Source organism: Octodon degus, unplaced genomic scaffold (genome assembly GCF_000260255.1).
Source record: "Octodon degus isolate 3935 unplaced genomic scaffold, OctDeg1.0 scaffold00098, whole genome shotgun sequence".
NCBI lineage: Eukaryota > Metazoa > Chordata > Mammalia > Rodentia > Octodontidae > Octodon > Octodon degus.
The window spans coordinates 5,723,077-5,746,520 of record NW_004524674.1 but is presented as its reverse complement, the minus strand read 5'-3'; the positions used below and the strand labels follow the sequence as shown (position 1 = coordinate 5,746,520).

The 23,444-nt window shown below is 51.4% G+C and overlaps 1 protein-coding gene and 2 non-coding genes across 5 annotated transcripts; all 3 read left to right on the top strand.

Annotated features, from left to right (window-relative positions):
* Nucleotides 1–546: 546 nt before the first annotated feature.
* Nucleotides 547–15,597, top strand: Per1 (period circadian regulator 1). 3 transcript variants are annotated; one of them, XM_023723405.1, is made up of 24 exons: nucleotides 547–651; nucleotides 870–965; nucleotides 6,041–6,456; nucleotides 6,562–6,660; nucleotides 6,753–6,907; nucleotides 7,013–7,134; nucleotides 7,223–7,424; nucleotides 7,578–7,629; nucleotides 7,754–7,896; nucleotides 8,274–8,352; nucleotides 8,439–8,545; nucleotides 8,666–8,819; nucleotides 8,911–9,019; nucleotides 9,118–9,249; nucleotides 9,481–9,586; nucleotides 9,729–9,900; nucleotides 9,990–10,120; nucleotides 10,348–10,527; nucleotides 11,258–11,500; nucleotides 12,326–12,936; nucleotides 13,374–13,560; nucleotides 13,732–13,921; nucleotides 14,229–14,379; nucleotides 14,771–15,597. In XM_023723405.1, the coding sequence occupies exons 3-24, from the start codon at nucleotides 6,182–6,184 to the stop codon at nucleotides 15,023–15,025; spliced, it is 3,855 nt and encodes a 1,284-aa protein (XP_023579173.1). In that variant the 5' UTR covers nucleotides 547–651; nucleotides 870–965; nucleotides 6,041–6,181; the 3' UTR covers nucleotides 15,026–15,597. The 3 variants fall into 3 exon arrangements, with proteins under 3 accessions (XP_023579173.1, XP_004638500.2, XP_004638501.2); XM_004638443.2 differs by lacking the exons at nucleotides 547–651; nucleotides 870–965 and adding an exon at nucleotides 4,063–4,539; XM_004638444.2 differs by lacking the exons at nucleotides 547–651; nucleotides 870–965 and adding an exon at nucleotides 4,064–4,539 and having other exon boundaries at nucleotides 11,258–11,491.
* Nucleotides 15,598–16,220: 623 nt separating this feature from the next.
* On the top strand, nucleotides 16,221–16,294 carry Trnat-agu. Its single transcript has one exon. It is a non-coding gene; the product is annotated as a tRNA-Thr (tRNA).
* Nucleotides 16,295–16,638: 344 nt separating this feature from the next.
* Nucleotides 16,639–16,720, top strand: Trnas-cga. The gene has a single exon. It is a non-coding gene; the product is annotated as a tRNA-Ser (tRNA).
* Nucleotides 16,721–23,444: the final 6,724 nt, after the last annotated feature.

The following is a 23,444-nucleotide window of genomic DNA, read 5'->3' as shown; positions in this document are numbered from 1 at the left end:
TCCACAAAGATGTAGGTTGGGGGTCATGGGTCATAGCTCCATGGCCAAAGGCTCTTTTCACACAAAAGTCTGCCTAGTGTCTCCACCTACGCCGTTGCTGCTCACTTCTGCGCTTGCGTGCAGGTCAAACTCGAGGCGCCTGCGCAGACTTCCCAGTCCAGGCTAAGTGTCGTCAAGGAAAATCCCCAGCTTCTGGGTAAACAAGTTGCCGCGTGAGACCGCGGGCACGTGTCCTCTACATCTCTGAGACCGCTTAGCCTATGAGAAAGCCTGAAGGGCAGGACTGGCAGTTGTGTCACCGATCTAGCCCGACTGGGGGTTGTCCCTAATAACCAATAAGAACTTTAGAAGTATAGAGGGCGTGGCTTCCTGTCAGGCGTCCAATCAATGCGCCAGAGCGACCCCTCCCTCACGTGTATTTCTCACTACCGGTTGTCACGCAGACCAATGGGAAGATGACGGCGACCAGAGATGCCAATGAAACCTTTGCGGGGGCTGAGCAGCTGCACGCGGCGCAGGGCATGGGTCCTCGCCTCTAAACCAATAAACTTTGGGGGCGTGGCAGGTCAGACGGTAGGAGGGCCTGGAGGGATCTGGTGCGGCTACTGCAGTTCCAATTGTGAAGAACTCTGGCTTCTTGTGCTCTGAGCGGTGAGTGCCTAGCGGGGAGAGAATTGAGGGGCGCTCTATATGGGTTTTCCCTGGGCTGTGTGGGTGTTAGTCAGAAGGGGTGTTAATAGAGTGAAGTGATCATGCAAATGTGTGATCGTCCTGGTGAAAGCACTGATGGTTGTCGCGAAAATGAACTGCGAACTCAGCTCTACAGGGACGGAGTTGAGTTACTGACATCAGATCCTTTACTAACCTAGAGTGCTGGGCCCGACTCTTTGGGGAGGGCACTGCTCAGAAGCCTTCAGTGACCCGAGGGAGTTGGAACTTCTGATCTTGGAGGTTGCTTGGAGCTGGTAGGTATGCCACTCCACGATTGAGGTTTGGGAAGATGTTTTAAGAACTTGGAAGAGGCAGAGATGCCCTGGTAGGACAGATGGGGGGTGTGTGTGCAAGAATATTGGCATGAGATTTGAAAAAGGTGGTGTGCCGAGTGGGCGATGCAAAGCCAGTCTCCTCACGGCCCTGGGTGTCTATCTCATGTGTAAAGGGGATGATTTGGGTCTCCGAAACATGGGATACCTAGTTTCTGAGAGGAAGTGTAGGGGTTTATGCCATGTACACCTCTTCCTATGCTGGTGGAGGTGAGGAGGCATCAGGAGGGTGCTCTGGTATCTGTACAACCAGATCTGTGTTAAAGTGGGGTGGGATAATGTAGAAAAGTGAAGCGAGGTTCCTGAGAAATCACTGGGGCTGGAGGCTCCTGGAATGATCTCAAGGACTCTGTGTGCGTTGGAAGATAGACTATGATGTGTGTGGAGTGTCTCAAAATCGGCAAAAGGGGAAGAGAGATTGGATAAAGTCTGTGTTTGAGGCATCAAACTTACACTCAGCTGGATATTTGGGAGGGCCAGGTTTGCCAAAGCCGAAATGAGGGTTGGGTAACAACTCACGGGTTCCTAAAGAAGCCAAAAACAAACAAACCATCATTAGAGTTCCGATATGAGCCCTGGACCCCATTTGTTATGAAGCAGGCAATTCAGGCAATTTTAGGAACTTCTGAGCCTTAGCTGTCCACCATGGAGGGGCAATAATACCTCACAGTATTGTTCTGGGAATTAAATAAAATCAATGTATGCACAGTGCTTAGCACAATGCTGGGTCACATTTTTTTTTTTTTAAATATAGCTTAAAATGGCTATAAGGTGACAAAACAAGAATGACAGGGTGAGAAATTTATGTGACTGTTGTGGCTGGGAACTGTTCTCACACTGTCATGTTTTTTTGTCCTTCTTCCTGGTTCTTTGGTCTTCAGGCACAGGCCCAAATTCCCTCGTTCCTCCCTTTCTATTCCTCTGAGAATCCAGGTCCCAGACTGAGCTACTTGCTTTGTCCCAGTTTGATTTCCTCATCCGATACCAAATCATTCTGGGGTTGCCTCCCTCATTACCCCCTTCCCTCACTGTAACGAGAGATATTCAGGCTCCAAAGGGGGCCTAGGAGGGAGCAAAGGTGAGTGTTCTTTCGCTGAAGCTGGGCCTCCAACTTCCCTGTCCTGGCTCTTTGGTACTAGGCCAGCACCAGTGTACAGTCTGGGAGGGGGGAAGACCGAGCCAGGATCTGTAGAAAAGAGTCGAAAGGCTGGCAGATGCATTCGGAAAAGAGAACCAACCATGGGGATGGAGTAGGGACCCCCTTCCTCCTAATCCTCTCTCCAGGAATCCCTGGCTTTGGGACGGGACGGCTGTCGTTAGGTTGGGGGTGGCGTCCAGACTGAGTACATGTCCTGGGCCACCAGCCAAGAGAACACGATGTTCCCAAGTGCGCTGGCCGCCGCCCTCTTGGGCTGGCCGTCTCCCAAACCGCTGCCTCTCCAACCTCCCTGCCCCACATTCCCCGGCTGCTTCGCCCCGCCTCCTTCCTCCGCTTTGACGTCACCGTTGTCTCCCGCCCCCTCTCCTCCACTGACGGCAGCAGAGCCTGGTTACTGTGGGGACGTGAGGCTGGACGACCTGGGCCTCATGAGTAGGTGGAGGCTGCTGGAGCGCAGGACCCTATTTTTTATGTAAAAGACAACTGTGGAGGTGAGCGAGCAAGGACTGCCTGGGTCAGGAGAGATCACCCCTAAATCTCCAGAAGAGAGCTGGAGAGGCGAATAACTTGTTTCCAGACAGGAGGTTCTGAAAATGACACCGTAGAGCCACAGTATGGGGAAAGGGGAAAGGACCCACAGCATCATTTTCAAGGAGATTGAGAATTCAGGCTTCTGTATACTTTGTTTCTTCTGTTTTCTTGCTTCAGCTTTTCTGGGTTATTTGTAACATTCCTGTACCCCAGCTTTCCACATAGCCCTCCCCCTGTCCCTCTCACCTACTCAGGGGGAACACCATTGTTAAGGAAAGCTTAGGCCATGTGACAGTGAGGAGCAGCACTAACATCAGATTTTGTCAGCGGCTGCCTGGGGGCTACTTCCTTTGCTACCCACAATTCTGGGAATCTCTGAAAGTAACTACTGTACTTATTACAGTCTGGATGAAGAAGCTGAGTAACAGCAGTTTTGGTTGCAAACTGGTACTTTATTTTTTAAATTTAATTTTATTTTTGCCTTTTGGAAACAGGGTCTTGTTATGCAGCTTAGGCTGGCCTTGAGCTCACTTTGTAGCTCAGGCTGCTCTTGAGCTTGCAACCATCCTCCTGCCTCAGCGTCCCTAGTGCTGGGATTACAGGTGTGTGCCACCATACCCCGCCCAAATTTCCCCAAATCAGCCTCTATTTCTTTTTAGGGCTCAGTGATTTTCTTTTTAGGGCTCAGTGTTCTACTTTTCCCTTTTTAAAAGAAATGATAGTTTTCAGCCCCTTCTTGGTTCATGAGTCTTCTTCCTTCCCATACCTATCCATTTTACAAACAAAATCATCATTTTGTCATGTTTTTCAATTACCTACCATATGTCAGGCCCCTGTCCTGAGCACTGGAGACAACACTGAGAGATGAAGTCTCAACTGGGCCCCCAAAAATCTTACTTTTCCAAACCGGATACAGCTCTCCTTCTTTTGTGTCTAGGACTCCAGCTGGCCTCTTGTCATTGCTGCCTCCTTCCGCTCTCTGTACCCCTAGCTTCCTGGCCCTTTCTTTTGGGGCAGTCCTGAGTGTAGGTGGCTGGATTCTTTGGAGAGGACTAGTCACCATGTAGGCTGCAGGGAGACCTATTCTCCAATTGGCTGCGGGAACACCTGCCATTGTTTCCTTTCACAACCTCCATTGGCTCTGGCCCTCTTACACTGTCTGTATTCTCCCTCCACCCACTCACCCTCCAGTCACACGTGGACCCTCAGTTGCCCTTTTCTCAGTATTTGAAGTTTCAGAGATGGGGTTAGCTTCATTATTAATGTATTATGACAAGGCTAGAGAGAACCTGAGGAGGCCAAGCCCCCCCCCTTTCCAGGGTGCAGCTATCTCATGGAGTTTGGTCCAGCTCCTAGGGTCTGCCTTTCTCTTCCCTAAACCTGGATAGGCCAAGGAGCCCTGCTTTGTAAGGCTGGTCAGTTCAGGAAGTAGCCCCCTGTGGCCTGGGCATTTTCCCCAAAGAGGTGCAGTTTACCTGACCTCACTTCCTTTCTATTATTCACTGAGCAAGCCATCCTGTGTCCATTGGGCGGTGTCTGCAGTCCTTCAGCCTAACGCCAGCACCCAGGTCCACGTGCGCCCGTGTGTGTGACACAGCCCTGACCTCAGTGGGGGCCAGTAGCCAATCAGGCGCCAGGGAGAGATCCCAGCCAATCGTGGGCGGGGCCTACGGTTCTTTGGGCAGGAGGCCAATGAGGGGCAGCGCCTGGCATTATGCAACCTGCCTTCCCTGCTCGCGGAGCTTCTACTCGGCTGCGGGCTGGAACAGCATCGGGCAGGCGGCTGGAGGGTACTCGCACGGCCAGGTAGGCATCTCCGTAGCTACCCCGTAGCCAGCCTTCGTCCCCGAGCCAGGCTGGCGCCACTTCCAATCTGACGGGTCACTTTCAGCTCAGGCGCTCAGACAGCAGGATAGTAATCCGTCTTCCTTGTTGCTGCCCACCCCTTTTCTGGCGCCGGGGACCTCAATGTTCCTCACCACTCTGCACCTTACTCCAGTTTTCCTCGGCCATAGCTATCCCGGCTCACAACAGACCCACCGCTGGCGTGCCCTGTGTCTCCTTCCTCGACTTTCAGGGGTCCCCGGATTTGCCCTGCCTGCAAGACCCTGTCAGGCTTTTGGCGCCCTTCGTCCTCCCTTTAGTCCCTGGCTCTGCGCCGGTCGTGATGTCAGCCCGCTTCGGGCAGGAACATCCCGTTCCCGGCGCTAGTTCCTGCTGTTGGCCACAGCCTTCCCTTTTCCCCTGGCGCTCAGAAAATACTCAGGGATGGGGGTGTGGTTGGACAGGGAGTATAGGCAGGAAGAACTATGTGGTGTCTGTTGTGTGTCTCTTGCCCAAACTCGAACGATGTGTATGGGGAGGAGGGGTAGAAAAAAGTAAGGAACTGAGGAGAAAGGATTCCTGGGTCCTGGATGATGGCAGGTGCCAGCTCTAGCCTTGGTGGTCGGGAGGTGGACAGGGGCCAGCGAAAGAAAGGGTGTATTGTTTTGACTAGCATGGCAGGGATCTATGCGAGTTCGAGGCTAAGGGTCTTTTGCGCGGAGGGCGGAGGGGCGTTCTGTTTTGTTCTGGGGAGGCCAGTATCGGCCCCCTGGAATCCCGAAAGGCTGTCTCTCTTCATACGCCCACCGGGCCGTCCTGGGACCTAGTTTTTGTTAGGGATGGGTGACCTGAGCCAAGTCTACGCATGTGGGAGTGGGTTTTTCCTCTATTTCAGCGGAGAAATGGGGGAGGGGTCGCGCCCCCCCACCCCCCTCCTCCCGCGGGTCTCTCCAGCAACCGCTGAGCTCAGCAGCTGACGTCGGTTTCCTTGGCGACCGCAGCGGCGGCGGAAGCGCGTGGTGGGGCCCCGCACGCCGGTGCGCATGTGCGGCGGGGGTGTCGCCTCCCCCGGATAAAATTAGCCCGGAAGCCTAAATATAGGAGGAGATCCACTCACCCCACAACTCTGCAGCCTTAGAGTCTTAGGCCTGTTGTGGGCCTAGTTAGAACCTGGGGCTGCAAAACCTTCAGGCTTTGGCCCACACCCATAGTTTTAGTCGACTGCTTAGGCTCCATTTACCCGTGCCACGTTGGCAGAGAATGGGGGAAAAGGCCCAAGAGAACCCTTTTCCCTGCAACACCTCTACCGGGACCAAACCCGAACTTACCATGGTTCCCTATTGGAAGCCCCAGGCCTGGATCCTAGGAACGTGGGACAAGTAGGGGAGGGTCTGAATGAAGCCTGCAGGTGCCACAGGGTAAATAGATGAGCTTTTTTTTTTTTGAAAGCATTCTTCTAACTCTCCTTCCTGGCCTCTTCCAGGTGTTGGCTGTGATCAATCTTCTTAATCTTCGGAGACAGATCCCACCTTGCTCTCTCAGCCAGGCCTCAAGGCCCCCTTGTGCATCTGTGGTGGCATCTCCACCTTCTCTGTTCTCCTATTCTCCTGCACATGGCCTAGACATGAGTGGCCCCCTAGAAGGGGCTGATGGGGGAGGGGACCCCAGGCCAGAAGAATCCTTTTGTCCTGGAGAAGTGCCATCCCCTGGGCCCCCACAACACCGGCCTTGCCCAGGCCCCAGCCTGGCTGATGATACTGATGCCAACAGCAATGGTTCAAGCGGCAATGAGTCCAATGGGCATGAGTCCCGGGGTGCATCCCAGCGGAGCTCACATAGCTCTTCCTCTGGCAATGGCAAGGATTCTGCCCTGTTGGAGACCACTGAGAGCAGCAAGAGGTATGTATGTGCACTCCAAAGTTGGGGAGTGGCGTTATGAGCAAGCTGAGGCCCCAAGCTGTTGTGTCACCTGGCCTTCATCTTGGGTTGTTGCTTCTCCTCTAGCACAAACTCCCAGAGCCCATCCCCACCCAGCAGTTCCATTGCCTACAGCCTCCTGAGTGCCAGCTCAGAGCAAGACAACCCATCTACCAGTGGCTGCAGGTTTGTGGGGTGAGAGCGGGAGGAGAGGTCTGGGGTACGAACCCTATTCTGGGGCTAATGTCTTTATCCCTCTTTTTCTGCTGGCCCTGCAGCAGTGAACAGTCAGCCCGAGCAAGGACCCAGAAGGAACTCATGACAGCACTTCGGGAGCTCAAGCTACGACTGCCACCAGAACGTCGGGGCAAGGGCCGTTCTGGTACCCTTGCCACGCTACAGTATGCACTGGCCTGTGTCAAGCAGGTGCAGGGTGAGTGGTGCTTCCTGGGCAGAGACTTGCTAGGATCTGGGCTATTGTGTGTGACAGGTCAGTCTCTTTAACCAATGCTGCATGCACACCCTCACCCTAATTCAGCCAACCAAGATTACTATCAGCAGTGGAGCCTGGAAGAGGGTGAGCCTTGTGCCATGGATATGTCTACTTACACCCTGGAGGAGCTGGAACACATCACGTCTGAGTACACACTTCGCAACCAGGTCTGCTGCAGTCTGGCCCTTCTAACCCAGTGTACCTCATTCCTACTCCCACAGCTCCTGAGTCTGCTCGTTTTTGCTTTCCTGTTAGGATACTTTCTCGGTGGCTGTCTCCTTCCTGACAGGCCGAATCGTCTACATTTCCGAGCAAGCAGGTGTCCTGCTACGGTGCAAGAGGGATGTGTTCCGGGGTGCTCGCTTCTCAGAGCTCCTGGCACCCCAGGATGTGGGTGTTTTCTATGGCTCCACTGCCCCATCTCGTCTCCCCACCTGGGGCACTGGGGCTTCTGCAGGTGAGGTATCCAAGTGCTTGTAGGGAGAGATGGGTAGCCCAAGGAAGCTCCTGTTCTGAGGGGTCGGGACCCAGGCTTTCTGTTGCTGGACTCTCCTTGGCTCAGGGAAAGGCTGGGAGAGGGGTATGCTTATTGCTTCCTCATCTGCCTCAGGTTCAGGCCTCAAGGACTTCACTCAGGAGAAGTCTGTCTTCTGCCGTATCAGGTAGGTAGAGGAAGCTTTTCCTTCCTAAACCATCCCTGATATTGCTGTATGGGCCATGATTATGATGTTAGAGGAGCTGATGTTTTTCCACTGAAATTCTTTAACGTTCCTCTCTCCTTGCTAGAGGAGGTCCTGACCGGGATCCAGGGCCTCGGTACCAGCCCTTCCGCTTAACCCCATATGTGACCAAGATCCGCATCTCAGATGGAGCCCCTGCACAGCCATGCTGCTTGCTCATTGCAGAGCGCATCCACTCGGGTTATGAAGGTGGGCAGGTTAGGGGCCTGGCCAGGAGTGTGTGTGGGGGGTGTGTGTGAAAGGAATTTCCTATTGGTTGGAGCTGAGATGCAGAATGTGAGTGGGAGGCACCAGTCAGACTTTTGGAACAGAAGGGGATACAAGGATAAGTGTTCAAGCTGCCCTTGGAGGTAGGGTTGGATGAGAGCCTTGAGCTGGGGCAGGATGAAGAATAATTTCCTGGTTTTAGAGTTTTTATTGGTTTGAGGCACAAGAATGGCTCAGACCCTTTTGTAGGCCATGAAGGCGAGAGCTGAACTGTGAGGATTGCCAGTCAGGCTGGGGCTCTAGTCAGGGAAGATTGTCCATTCTGGACAAATCCAACAGCCACATGTTCTGTGCCTCAGCTCCCCGGATCCCCCCTGACAAGAGGATATTCACCACACGGCACACTCCCAGTTGCCTTTTCCAGGATGTGGATGAAAGGTGAAGTCAGAACCTGGAAAAAAAAAAAAAAGCGGGGGGTTGCAGGGCCAAGGCTTTGGCTACTCTAATACTTTCTCCCATCCTAGGGCTGCCCCACTGCTGGGCTACCTGCCCCAAGACTTGCTGGGAGCCCCAGTGCTCCTCTTCCTGCATCCCGAGGACCGACCCCTCATGCTGGCCATCCACAAGAAGAGTGAGTTCCTCTCATTGTACCGTCCTTCCCCTGGACCTGCAGGATTTCTGTTGAGGTGACTTCCATTTTGTTCAGACCTGTTTTTCCGCTGACTCTTACTTTATTTCCAACTCTCTTCAGTCCTGCAGTTGGCAGGCCAACCCTTTGACCACTCCCCTATCCGCTTCTGTGCCCGCAACGGGGAGTATGTCACCATGGACACCAGCTGGGCCGGCTTCGTACATCCCTGGAGCCGTAAGGTGGCCTTTGTGTTGGGCCGCCACAAAGTACGCACGTAAGTGGGGCATTGCGCCAGGTGGCACTGGGGATGGGGTGAAAGGGAAGGACTGGGGACAGGATTAGACTCACCCTTGCCCACTTGACAGGGCGCCCCTGAATGAGGATGTGTTCACTCCCCCGGTCCCTAGCTCGGCTCTGTCCCTGGACTCTGAGATCCAGGAGCTCTCCGAGCAGATCCACCGGCTGCTGTTGCAGGTAAGAATCGAGGAATGAGAATTGATGGGATAAACTTGGAAAGCAACAGAGAAGGTGGGAAGCAGGTATAGATTTCTGATTGTTCTTTTTCGCTGCAGCCTGTGCACAGCTCCAGCCCCACTGGACTCTGTGGAGTCGGCCCTGTGGCATCCCCAGGTCCTCTCCATAGCCCTGGCTCCTCCAGTGATAGCAATGGTGGAGATGCTGAGGGGCCTGGGCCTCCTGCTCCAGTGAGTGGACCTTCTTTTACTTTATCTCTCCAATTTCCTATTTTCATGTCTTCTGTAGAATCAGGATTGCTAGTCCCAGAGGTTTTTTTCTTGTCTTCTCTGCCCTGCCTTTTTCTCCTTATCTGAGGAATCCAGGGCTCCCTCTTAGTGCTTTCTTGTTTCATTGTGTCTTTGGCTCCTGCCAGTGGCCAGGTGCCTCAGTGCTGCCTGCTGTTCTGCTGTGTCCCACAGGTGACTTTCCAGCAGATCTGTAAGGATGTGCATCTGGTGAAGCACCAGGGACAGCAGCTTTTCATTGAGTCCCGGGCTCGGCCTCCACCCCGGCCTCGCCTCCCTGGTGAGTTGATGTGATATGGTAGATGGAGGTTAAGAAATGAGATTTGGGAAAAAAAAAATAATAAAAAATTTAAAAAAGAAGTGAGATTTGGGGTCCTCTGGCCTTCACCCCACCCATTTACCTTTCTCTGTTCTTGCTCTAGCTACAGGAACATTCAAGGCCAAGGCCCTTCCCTTGCAATCTCGAGACCCAGAGCTGGAGGCTGCCCCTGTTCCCATCCAACCCCCATTGGCCTTGGCCCCTGAGGATGCTGAGAGGAAAGAAGCTTCTAGCTGCTCCTACCAGCAGATCAACTGCCTGGACAGCATCCTCAGGTTAGGCCCAGCCGGCACATTCTGTCTCAGCCCTGTTTCTGCCGCACTCAGAAACCTTCCCTTATGTCCTCTGCTACGTTCATCATCAGATACCTGGAGAGTTGCAACATCCCCAGCACGACCAAGCGAAAATGTGCCTCCTCTTCCTCCTATACTGCCTCTTCAGCCTCTGATGATGACAAGCAGAGGACAGGTCCAGTCCCTGTGGGTGCCAAAAAAGGTAAAAGTTCAGTGCACACCTGGCTCCCACTGCCCTGATCCAGCCCCATGGCCCTGGGTCTGTACAGTTCTGCCTTGGGGACCCCTACCTTGCTGTGCCCCGCCCTCCTCCCTTGCATCATGATCTCCACACTCCTTCCTACTGTCAATCCCTCCTCTTCCTTGGGCTCCCCACTCCTGACCTCACGGTGGGGTGGGGGTGGTAACCAGTGACATCTCTCTGCACAGATTCACCATCAGCAGTGCTGTCTGGGGAGGGGGCCACTCCTCGGAAGGAGCCAGTGGTGGGAGGCGCCCTGAGCCCGCTCGCCCTGGCCAATAAGGCAGAGAGCGTGGTATCCATCACCAGTCAGTGTAGCTTCAGCTCGACCATCGTCCATGTGGGAGACAAGAAGCCCCCGGAGTCGGGTATGGGCGTGGAGAAAGGGGGGCAGTCCTTGGGCTCCACTTGGTCTGTCAGCCACAGCTCCCTCCTGCTAGCCTTTCCCTTCCCCCTCCAGCCCCACATGGAGAAAGAGGCTCCGCTTTTAGTTTGGGGTTACTGCTGCTCACTCTGCTGTTTGCCTGCCAGCCTCCGCTGCTTGCTCCTCCCCCGTTCTTCCTGTATTCTTCCTGTAAAGTCTGGGCTAAGGGAGTGAAGTTCATCCCTGAGATGCTAATCACAGAGGCCTGGGTTAAAAAATGTTGAAGACCCCAAAAGGGTCTTTGGGTATTAACCTTAAAAATGTACGTAGGGGTGCTGGGGAGATGGCTCAGTAGAATAAGCGCTTCCCTGGCAAGCGCAAAGGTCTGAGTTCAATCTCTCCTTCTGCACCCCCCCAAAAAATATATATATATGTAGGGAGGGCAAGGAGAGGGCCTTCCTTTCAGCAAGGGTTATAAAGGTGCCCCCCAGGGGTTCCTGGCAGGGTAGTGGCTACTGGGAGAGACTGAGTAGTTTCTGTCATAGGATAGTTTTGTGTGAGAAAGTTGTCAAGGGATGGCTTCATCAGAAAGGCAGTCAGGAGATGTACACAGGGCCCAGAATTGGCTGGGGGGCCAAGGCAGGGGGCTTGGCTGTTGGCAGAGAGGGTGTGGGGTGGATGTGTTGACTCCTGAGGGGATTCTGATGACTTTTTCTCCATCTCACTTTCCTCAGACATCATCATGATGGAGGAGCTGCCTGGTTTAGCCCTGGGCCCAGCCCCGAGCCCGGCTCCCAGCCCCACAGTAGCTCCTGACCCAGCCCCAGATGCCTACCGCCCAGTGGGCCTGACCAAGGCTGTGCTGTCCCTGCATACACAAAAGGAAGAGCAAGCCTTCCTCAGCCGCTTCCGAGACCTTGGCAGGCTGCGTGGACTTGACAGCTCTTCCACAGCCCCCTCGGCCCCTGGTGAGCGAGGTACCGCTCTGGGGTTTCCCTGATCTGCCTTTTGTCCAGTCTTGGGCCAGACTGTTAGGGATGGGCCTTGAGGGAGATGTTTCCACTCTGGGGACCTAGCAGCTAGTGCTGCTTCCATTATCTGGACTCTGCCTAGGAGCAGGTCCCTGGCTGGCCTCTCTCTGACAGGCACTGAGGTGGGCAGGCAGAGGTGCTCTGTTCCAGGTAAGCTAGTTCAGGCCTAGCCTGGGGACAGGCAGGCAATATGCTCACGTAGAACTTAGTCGTCACTGATCAAGAGATCAATGTGAACTATGGGCCAGCTCTGGAGTAGGGTTAAGGTCTCAAGGGGAAAAAGAAGACAGCCCCTTCAGCTGCCTGAGGGAGGCCCTGTACAGATGTACAGGTGGATACAGAACTCTGGACTCAGGTTCGTGTTTTCCTGTCCAAGTCTTCACTCCATTGTGAGCAGGCAGACCACATCCTTGACTGGCAGGAGTATGCAGGCTGACAGCGCCTGCAGGATTGGGCAGATGGATGAACTGCCTGCCTATTCACTGGACCCACTCTGCCTCTTCCCATGTGCCAGCACCTATATTTTGCATATCTCCCATCTTGACCCCTGTAACCTTGCCATTTTTTGGCTCTTTTTCTCAATAAATCCCCCTGTCCCTGGCTGCTGTGATTCTTCCATGAAAGTTCCATCACCTCCTGAGTCCCATATTCTGTGTGAGAGTCTCTAGGGCCTTTGCCTGCCCTCTGCCTAGTCAGCGTGTCAGGGCAGTAGAGGTAGCAGACACTAACCCCAAGGCTGAGGCCCACACTAACCCTAGTCTCTCCCTACAGGCTGCCACCATGGCCCCACACCCCCTAGCCGCCGACACCACTGCCGATCCAAAGCTAAGCGCTCACGCCACCATCCGACCTCCCGGGCTGAAGGCCCCTGCTATGTCTCCCATCCCTCATCTGTGCCCCCCTCTGGCCCCTGGCCCCCCCCACCAGCCCCTACCACCTTCCCAGCAGTGGTTCAGCCCTACCCTCTCCCAGTGTTCTCCCCTAGAGGAGGCCCCCAGCCTCTTTCCCCTGTCCCCACCTCTGTGACCCCTGCCGCCTTCTCTGCCCCCCTGGTAACTCCAGTGGTGGCGTTGGTGCTCCCTAACTATCTGTTCCCCACCCCATCCAGCTATCCCTATGGGGTACACCAGGCCCCTGCTGAGGCACCTCTCACCCCTGCCTCCCATTCACCTTCACCGTCCCTGCTGCCACTGCCCCCTAGCCCCCCCCACTGCCCGGACTCCCCACTGTTCAACTCAAGATGCAGCTCTCCACTCCAGCTCAACCTGCTGCAGCTGGAGGAGCCCTCCCGCACTGAGGGGGGTGCTGTTTCAGGGGGGCCTGGAAGCAGTGCTGGGCCCCCACCTCCCATCGAGGAGGCCACAGAGCCGGAGACCAGACTGGTGAGCACTGATCCCTTACACCCTGCTTCCAGCCCTTCACCCTCAGCCCCTGCCTCTCTTCCATCTGGTGCCACTTCATGCTCTGTAGTGTCCTGGGCTGGTGTCTTGGCTTCTGGAGCAGTGTGGTGGGTTGGGAGACCCCAGCTGAATTTCTGAACAAGGCAACAATTGGCTGCCTCCTCTGTGAAGGGACTGTCCTGTCTGACAGGTGGCGAGGACACCCCAGTAACTTCTGAGAAGTTGGAGAGGGTCCAGCATCACATCCCTCCTCTTCGTCAGCTCTCCTCCCTCAGCTTGACCCCATGTCATGGAGTGGAGAGCAGAGATCATTTGGGTTGGGTGTGCCTCCCCCACCCCACCCCGTGGAAGCGATGGAGGCAAGCCCAGATGCTAAGGCCTCCACCCTCCCTGTTCTCCTTCTGCTCCCCTTTCTGTAGGTGGAGGTAACTGAGTCCTCTAATCAAGATGCGCTCTCTGGCTCCAGTGACCTGCTGGAGCTGCTCCTCCAGGAGGACTCCCGCTCTGGCACAGGCTCTGCAGCTTCAGGCTCCTTGGGCTCTGGCTTGGGCTCTGGGTCTGGCTCAGGCTCCCATGAGGGCGGCAGCACCTCAGCCAGCATTACTCGTGAGTGCCCAGCCCTCATTTCCCAGGGTAGAATGGGGAAATGGGGCACAGTCGCCATCTTGGCTCTCTGAGCCTGCTGTGCTGGCCACAGGGCCTATGAGGGTGGGCTGCTAAACCCCAGGGTCAGCAGTTTGACTGGCTGAGTCCATTGGCCTGCCCCGCACTCCACAGGAAGCAGTCAGAGCAGCCACACAAGCAAGTACTTCGGCAGCATTGACTCTTCAGAGGCTGAGGCTGGGGCTTCTCAGGCCAGGGCTGAGCCTGGGGACCAGGTCATTAAGTATGTGCTCCAGGATCCCATCTGGCTGCTCATGGCCAACGCTGACCAGCATGTCATGATGACCTACCAGGTACCCTCCAGGTGAGTTCAGAGGCCACCTCTGCCTCCCTGTCAGAGATAGCAGGGAGACTGACCTGTCTTTGCTGCCCAGCTAACTTAGGAGTCCCTGGCTCTGAACTGGGCGTTCCCATTTTATTCCTGACTCCTTGGAGCTCTCTCTTGCTGTTTCTAGACTAACAGGTTTCCTGGGCTTTGCCTCCTAGAGGTCAGGAAGGCTCAGGAGGCCTAGTAGATGGGGGCGGTTGGTAGAGGAAGAATGCCAGCCTCATGGATCCTGCCTTTGGCCCTGGTTCCCATCCTCTGCCTTTTGAACTCCTTCCTCACACAGGGACATGGCCTCTGTGCTGAAGCAGGATCGGGAGCGGCTCCGGGCCATGCAGAAGCAGCAGCCTCGGTTCTCAGACGACCAGAGGCGGGAACTGGGTGCTGTGCATTCTTGGGTCCGGAAGGGCCAGCTGCCTCAGGCCCTTGATGTGATGGTGAGAAAGCTGGGGATGGGAAGAAGAAATGACTGAGTTGAGGTTCAAGGGATGGAGGCTAAGGGCTGGATCTCAGTGTCTATGGATCATTAATTCTGAAGGACATTAATCCCACTAAATTTTCTGCTGGATTATGTAGTAGTAAACCACAGGAGGTGTTGGCAGAACTTCTCTGAGCCCATCCTATGTTAATGTAACTTGTGACTTCCATGGGGAGTCTGGCTAGAGGATACTTAGCATTTTATATTTGTTGGACCCTAAGGGCATCTGTTTGACTTACTTGTTGGGAGTACAGTTTGGTTAGTAAGGTTGGGTTGGTGGGGGATGTGGTAGGGAGCTGATCGCCAGCTTCTGACTCAGCCTGATTCCTTCGTTTCCTTTCTCCCTCAAGGCCTGTGTGGACTGTGGTAGCAGCACCCAAGCTGCTGGCCACACTGACCCCCCACTGTTCTCAGAGCTGGATGGACTGGGGCTGGAGCCCATGGAGGAGGGAGGAGGTGGGGGGGAGGGGGAGGGGGGGGAGGAGCCCGGGGCCCAAGCTGAGGCCAAGGTCTCAGGCTCACAGGACTCGGCCATGGAGGAGGAGGAACAAGGAGGGAGCTCATCCAGTCCAGCCTTACCTGCTGCAGAAAGTGGCACCAGCTAGACTCCATTTGGGGCCACTTCTTGGGGTCCTTGAGAGGCTTCCTTTTCCCTGTTGCTACTTACCTGTGGCTGGACCAACCAGTAGGAAACTGTCCCAGCTTCTGCCACCGTAGGGGGCAGGACCCCCATCGCCAGTCCAGGATCCAGGGGCTGCTTCTGGCCTCTTAAGGAACAGAAGATGGAACTTTTCAGCCCAGCCCGGATGAGGGTCACTTCTCTCAGCTGGTGTGGAGTCCCTCTGGGTGTGGTTGCTGATAAGCTGCTGAAGTATTTTCTCCAAATCCCAGCTGAGCCTGAATCTCGTCCTGGAGGTTGGGGCTGCACTTATTTATTGGAGGAGACAGCTTGCTCTCTTGCTTCTTCCCCACGCGGGAGGAGGGGAGCTGGGGGCCAAGCTGAATCCGGAAGTTTGAACCCTTAGCTGCTCCAGGGTGGAGGAGGTTGGTGGACCATGGAGTCCCTGGTGCTGCCCCTCAAGGTGGGACCCCGGCGTTCTCAGCTCTCCCCTCTACCAATGGCATTTGTGTTTTTGATATTGTGTCTGTTATTTTTTAATACAAAAAGAAAAAAAAAATCGAGACTTTGTGGAATGAAATGTTTGGGGTTGGGTGAGGGGAGGAGTGTCCCTGCTTTCATGCATGCTGTTAGGCAAAAATCTGAGAAGCGATTGTCCCTGCTTCTAGAAAGGTGGGGTGGGCAGTTCCATCCTCTGATAAACCCCATTCCTCTGCTTTCCACGTCCCTTCCAGACAAAAAGGCCTTGCTGAGGCTAGCTAAGCCTACAGACCTGATTCAAACCCTCCTCTTCTACCATCACTTTAGTGCGGCTTGTTCTGAAAAAAGATGACTTGCCGCTAAGGGCTTGGGCAAACCCCAGCCTAGGCTCTTTGCGGGGAGCCAAGGAAAAAGGCCCATTAAACCCGCAGTGCCCTGAGGCAGTAAAACGCGTTTAGATTCTCTTCTTGGCTCTATGACGGAGATGGCCCTTCAGGATGTAGACTCACGTTAGTTGAGTTGCCCAGAAAGGTGTTGGGGAGGGTGGAGCGTCAATCTTGCTGCTTGGAATCTGAAAAGGTGCTCCGAACTCGGGAGGGCTGAGTCCTCAAAGACCTTGCAATTTACCTGGTCACTTTACCTAGTCACACCGGCACAGAGTTAACAGCTGATCTACTGCTGGTGTCACCATGTTCCTTGTCGGCGCCGTGGCTTAGCTGGTTAAAGCGCCTGTCTAGTAAACAGGAGATCCTGGGTTCGAATCCCAGCGGTGCCTAAGCTTGTTGGGAAAAGTGAATTATTGCTGGATAAGAAACCGGGCCCATCCACCCTTGAAGTGTGTCTTGCACCTTACTTAAAAAATTCTTATCTGCTGCGGTGCACTTTTAGCGAAGATTCACTTTGCCTCCAAGATGTGAAGCAGAAACTGGGCTCAGGTTTTGGCTCCTTTTGTTAAAGTCTGTACTGAAGTTCACTGTAGAGTGCAAGGAGCCCGCGGTTGTAGCCGGTTGTCGGGATGCACGCATGCGCACAATAGTCTCAAAACTACTAGGGCGGGGTTTGCAGGAGGCGGGCACGTTGATAGGCAGCTATAGTTGTGCAGGCTGCAGGCTGCACGTGGCTGTGATGGCCGAGTGGTTAAGGCGTTGGACTCGAAATCCAATGGGGTCTCCCCGCGCAGGTTCGAATCCTGCTCACAGCGACGGCGATTTTGGCAACAGAGAGTGCTACCTACCCTCAGAGAGTGAAGCCATTTCTTTTATAGTCCTTTCTTTGTAGAAACTACACATTATTGTGAAGATCTGTTGAACTCGACCAGCTCGCCAGCGCCCTCTTGCGAGGGTCAATCTCCCGCGGACAGCAAAGCTTAAAAAACCGACTATTTCAATTCCTAACTCCACTAAATGAAGGTGTTTTCTCGGGGTCGCTCGGTATTCATATTACCGTCCCTTAACCCATTTCTCCACCTATGTTATTATTGTCTTATTTTAACTGCGCACACGTATCCCCTCTTCATCTTGGCATAGATTGTCTTCCTGTTTCACTGAGAAAATATTCTGACGTTTCCTTTAACATCCACAATCGCAGCTGAGGCCGTGACCACATACTTTACTTCTTTTCCCTATTGTAAGAGGTCATTTTCCACCAAACTATGAATCTCCGCACTAGGGAAGATCAAACATCTCCTCTGGATTACTCAAAGATATTGTTTGGTTTTTTTATGACACACCGCAGGTGCACACTTTGATAGAAATGCAAACCTGAGGTTGACATACTGGCTTCACTCAGAAAAGTATCAATAAGACATTAAATCGTCAAGTTTTGGGTTCTGGTAACTAAGAAATACATTGTCAATGAGGAAAACAGACAAATCAATACATGGAAAATTTATAAATTAGATTTTTTTTATAAAGATGTAAATATGTGTAAGGGCCTGAGTTCAATCCCCTGTTCTGCAAAAAATAAATAATAAATAAATGAATATGGTATCACCAGTGATAATTCAAACAAAATGTCTTATCTATTCAGACAGTATATTCAGTCTGTGTACTTAATTGTAATCAGGCGTGGCATTACATTGACATTATTTTAAGCAGCATGCCTAAAAATGATAAAATTAGAAAATCATAATTTATTAGTTTACTAGTTTGAGTTTTTATGTGCTAAGTAAAAGCTTCTCAAGATTATTGATTGAAAATATACTAAAGTATAGGCCTGGTGTGGTGGCACATGTCTGTAGTCCCAGCACTGTGAAGGCTGAGGCAGGAGAATCTCTGGAAGTTTGAGATCAGCCTGGGCTACATAGTGAGTTGAAAGCTAGCCTGAACTACATGGTGAGATCCTGTCTCAAAAATGAACAAACTGGGGCCAGGGAGATGGCTCAGTGGAATAAGCACTTGCCTGGTAAGCACAGGGGCCTGAGTTCAATCCCCAGTTCTAAAAAAAAAAAAAAAAAAGATGAACAAACCAAAAACAATGGGCTACACTTCTTACACATAAGGAAAAGTTTTCTCTTCTCAGTTTACCCACTCTTAGGAGTCTCTAGGTTGGCTCAGTTGTTTAAACACACCTGCTGTTACTTAGTAAGTTCAGTCAGGTATAGGAGACTCTGGTTCAATCCACAGCTCTACACTCTGTACCAGAGCTGCCCTAAAGGTAGCCTGAGTGAGCCAAAAAAGTTATTTCTCAATGTTTGTTTTTAGAAGTATGTTTGTTTGCACTATCAAACTAGACCATGAGGGAAGGTAGATGATTATCACCCATATATTCAGATTGTTAATGGATTCCAGTTTTTCTTTTTCTTTCTTTCTTTTTTTTAGACCAGGGGATTGAACTCAGGCCTTTGCTTTTGCCAGGCAAGCACTTATTCAACTGAACTATTTCCCCAGCCCCTTGCAGTCCAGTTTTATCAGCATCTCAATAAAGCTAAGTTCTAAGAAAGTACATGTATGAATTGCATATATGTGTTTATATATAATGTATACAGAGTACACAATTCTGTATATATGTATGCATGTAATCTATGTAACTCCTTCGAAGAAGCACACTTGGCTGTCAATTATTATCAAAATTCCTTGCCCAAAAGTACATCATTTTTATTAATAGTCCAATATTTGTTTAGCATGATGTTAGATATCTATTAAAATAATAAATATTTTATTCTCAAGGATGCTATTAAAAGACAATCTCTAACATCAGTGGTTAATAATTTTCTTTTTACTTACAGAACAAAAACTTTTGAAATTTTATTGTGAGACTTAGTCTGTTTGTACTTCTGTACTTGAGAATAATTAATGTATGTGAGGGCTTCCTATGCCAGTACACATCCACAGCTTCCTACCAGTCTCATGACACCATCTGGCTGGCTCATGGTTTCAAAGGAAAACACCTTATCTGACGCACTTGGAAAAACTCTAGGGTCTGTATCCTGCTGCTGCTGCTGCTGCTGCTGAGTAGGAATACATCTGCAGTGGAACAGGAGAGGGAAGAGAGAGATTTATTAAAGTAATGCCAGTTGTGGGCTTTCCCCCTCTAGAATTAAGAAGGTAGCCAGGTGATGTTGGTGCACAACTATGATCCCAGGGCTTCGGAGGTCAAGGAGGGAGGATTGCTTCAAGTCTGAGGCCCAACTAAGCTACAAATCAAATTCAAGTCCAACCTGAGCTGCACGGTGAAACCCTATTTCAAAAACACAAAACAGAACCCAACAATACCAGGGTATTTCTCCTTTCTTTCTGCTTTTTTTTTTTTTTTTTTTTTTAATGGAGTGTCTGGGTGCCTAAAATTTCGTTCAGATGACTGCAGAACCTGGAAAAGAGGTTGCTGCTGTTGATGTGTAATGTACTGCTTGGGAAACTTAGCAATTTAATAATAAAATAAATGGGGTCCAGGGAGATGGTTCAAGCACAAGGTTCAGTCCCCGTTCAGTCCCCGGTTCTGCCCAAAAAAGTAAAAATAATAAAATAAATGATTAGGTAAGTAAATAAATAAATAAGGCCTTAGATTTTTAGATCAGTGTGAAGATCCCAGGATCAATCCCTAGCACTGTATGCACGCATACATTACATAGAAACCCGGTAAATACCTTGTTGTTTTTTAAAAATAACTTTTAAAATGTTTTATTTATGTCTTTATTTGGTACAAGTTATTATGCAGCTCAGAACCATAGTGATCCTCCTGTCTCAGCCTCCCCAGCGCTGGGATTACAGGTAGGTGTGTACCACCATGCCCGGTTTCAATGTCAGTACGGCATGTAGTACCAGGGATTGAACCCGGGTTCTTGAGCTTCTCAGCCAGGCACTTAGACTGCTGAGCTATCTCCCCAGCCTATACCTTGAATATTGGACAAAGGTTTCTATTTATTTTGGGAAAAATAGCTTAGCATGGAATTACTGGGTCTGGAGTTGGTAAATATTTATGAACACCATTTGAAGCATAGGGATGAGGACAATATCTGAGCTTTGGGAAGAATTGATATGTATCTTCTGACAAAATGAGAAACACTTATGTGTTGATGGTCTTGCCAAAAATTCATGACCTTGAATCTCACCTTGAAGAGGTATCAAAGAAACCAACTTTTTTTTTTTTTTTTTTTGAGTCAGGGTCTCACTATGTAGTCCAGGCTAGGCTTGTACTCAATGTGTAGCCCAGGCTGTCCTCTGGTGTGTGCTACTATGCCTGACTTGAGAAACCAAATGAAAGAACAAAAAGGCCCTATATTTTAATCTTACCTCCAAATGGTTTCGATGATAGCTATTCTGAATGCATATACTAGTAGGCAAGAAACCAGAGAGCAAATGGATCAAATGCAAACACTCAGTGTGACCTGAGAAAAAGAGTATACCAGGGATTCCCTGTGCTGTTGCCGCTTTTCTTTCTTTCTTTCTTTTTTTTTTTTTTTCCTGCCTCAGGTTTTTTGTACAGAGAGCACAGGGGGACACCAGCCTCCCCCAGATGGCACCCCAGGGGTCACACCAGTCCTTCTGTTTTTACATCAGCAGATAAGATAAAAGGCTCCCCTTTTACTGTGGAGCCTTCACAGGGGCCTGGGCACCTTTGGGAGGTGTGGGCTGGAGCAGAAGCTGGAGCCTGGGCCTTGGCTGGCAAGGCCTGTGACCTCTGGCAATGCTGGCACGGATATACTTCCCAAGCTTGGGGTGGGCAATATGGGCAAGTCGAGTGAGCCTGTGGTTTACTCCCTTTGGGATGATCTTGGGCTTGACCTCCTTGGGCTTTGACGAGGGCCTTGATAGCCTCGGTGCATGCACTCGTGGCCTTGGCATTGTTTGCTTGCATCTTCTTGAAGTCCTTCTTGGCAAAATGCATGTTCCTAAGGAACTTGGGATCTACCCCTTTCAGAGATCCATATCTTTGTGACCGAGGTTTCTCTTTTTTTTTTTTTTTTTTTTTTTTTGTGCGGAACTGGGGATTGAACTCAGGCCCTTGTGCTTGCCAGGGTAGCGCTTATTCCGCCGAGCCATCTCCCCGCCCCCTACTGAGGTTTCTTGATGCCATTTCTGTGCCATTTTTTGGGACTGGCTGTGCATGGTGTAGTTCTTGGACTTGGCCACAACTGCACTGTAACTGTGGCTGCCAAGTGCTGCAACCAGAAGAAGACTGTTGTTGCTTTTCTGAAAGTTTGACTTGTTTGTTTTGTAACAAGAATAGAACTCAGGACATTTTTTGGTACCTGGAATTGAACTCAGGACCTTACACTTGCCAGGCAAGCGTTGTGCCACTAAACTACAACCCTGGCCCTGAAAGTTTGAAATGACATTAAAATTCGCAAAGTAAGATGAGACCAAAACAGTGGGGGAGGAGCCCTCCCACAACTTCTCATCTCACCCAGGGCTAAATCCATACCCAGGCCCAGAAGGTCCTACCTGCCCTGCCCTGTCTGTGTCACCTCCTGCCACTCCTGCACTGAGCACCTCCCTCCCAGCCTGTCCAACCCCCAGGCTCACTGCCACCTCCAGGCCTTCGTGGCCACAGTTCCTTCTGCATGGCATACTCAGCCCCAGCCTGGCCTCTCCCCTCTTGACTTCCACATTCTCAAGAAGATCACCACCTGGGATCTGAGCATCCCAGGAGGTGACAATTCTCACTTTTTACTTCCTTTTCTGTTTGTTTTTTCTCCACCTCACTTAATAGCTGCGAAATTCTATTTTTAGTTGATTAAATTTATTTTTGTGGTATCGTGGGTTGAACCCAGAGGTATTTGACTACGGAGCTACATCCTTAACCTTTTTTATTTATTTATTTATTTTTTTGACATAGGGTCTTGCTAAATTGCCTGTGCTGGCTGTGAACTTGTGATTCTCCTGCCTCAGCTTCCTGAGTAGCTGGGATTATAGGCAAGTGCCATGGTACCTGACCAAATGATATAGTTTGTATAATGTACATTGACTATGTCCCCTACAAGAATGCATGGCCCATAAGGACAGAGACTGTTGTCTGCTTTGTTGGGGATTATGTCCCTCTGGACACAGAGGGCACAGAACAGAGCTAGCTCACAGTATGCAGCCTAGAAATATGTGCCGAAGAAAGAATGTTGAAGTTCTGGCTTCTTTTGTATCTTGGGGGCTCACAGCGTCTGAACCACTTTGGCTGCCTTTTCTCCTCTGCCTTCCTCTGTTTTGTCTTCTCTTTAGTTTCCAGAGCCAAGGAGTAGAGGGAGGCAGGACCTGGGAACCGGCCTTGTGCCTAGGAGACCTCTCAGGCTTTTTCCTGTGACCTGGGAGCCCCGTTCTCCTACTTCCTAACCTCTGAGCCCCCAGGGCGCAACCCTTCAGGAACTTTCCTTCCTAGGGGGCCCCAGGAAGCCAGCCTTCCCTTTGAAGAACTGAGGAGAGGGAAGCAAGCCTCAGAACCCAGGCCTGGCAAGAAATCAGTGGGAGAAGGGAAGCTGAGATTCCCCCAGCGATGCCTTCTGTGTTCCTTGGCCCTGCCTCCCAGGATGCTTCTCAAGGCCCAAAGCAAAAAAAAAAAGCCTGAAGCTGCTCCCCTTCTGCCTCCGGCCCCTCATGGCCCATGGTGGAGAGGGCAGCCAGCCAGAGTCTGGGGGCCATCAGCCTGGACATGCCCTGTTAGGCTACTGCATACACAGTCACAACCAGAACCATCACAAGCACAGACTCTCAGAGACGGAGGTGGATGGACTGCATGGAGCATTGCCCTGCCATTCTCCAACACAGACAGACCTTATGGCAGGGATGGGAGCCTCAAACAGACCACACCTGCATCCGGGCAACGTGCTGGAGAAAACTACCCAGCCTGCCCAGTTAGTTTCACCTAGGTGCAGCTCTAGGTTTTTAAGGACCTGAAGATTCTACAATTTAAAAAAGTACAAAAAGTATTATTTAGAGGAAAACAAGGACACAATAATTTATAAATTTAAAGGATTAGTGGTCCATGCCTGTCATCCCAGCACTCTGAGAGGCTGAGACAAGAGAATCACAAATTGAGCCCAGCCTGGGGCATTTAGTGAGAGTCTATCAAAAAAAGAAAAGGGTTGTAGGGCAGGCATGGGGATGCATACTTGTAATTCCAGCACTCAGGAGGCTGTGGCAGGAGGATCATTACAAGTTTAAGACCAAGCATCCTGGCCTACAAAGTGAGCTCAAGGCCAGCCTGAGCTGCATAGAGACCCTCTCTCCAAAAGCCAAAAATAAAACAAATAAAAATAGAATTAAAAGGGTTGGGGAGATAGCTCAGTGGTAGAATATTCCTGGGTTTAATTTCTAATACTAAACACAAGATGATAACAATCATTTTTAAAGATGGGTGCTGGGCATGGAGGCTCACACCTGTAATCCCAGCACTTGGGAGGCAGAAGTAGGAGAACTGTTGAGAGTTTAAAACCAGCCTGGGTTACAAAGTGTGCTTATGGCCAGCCTGAACTTCGTAGACACTCTGTCTCAAAAAAA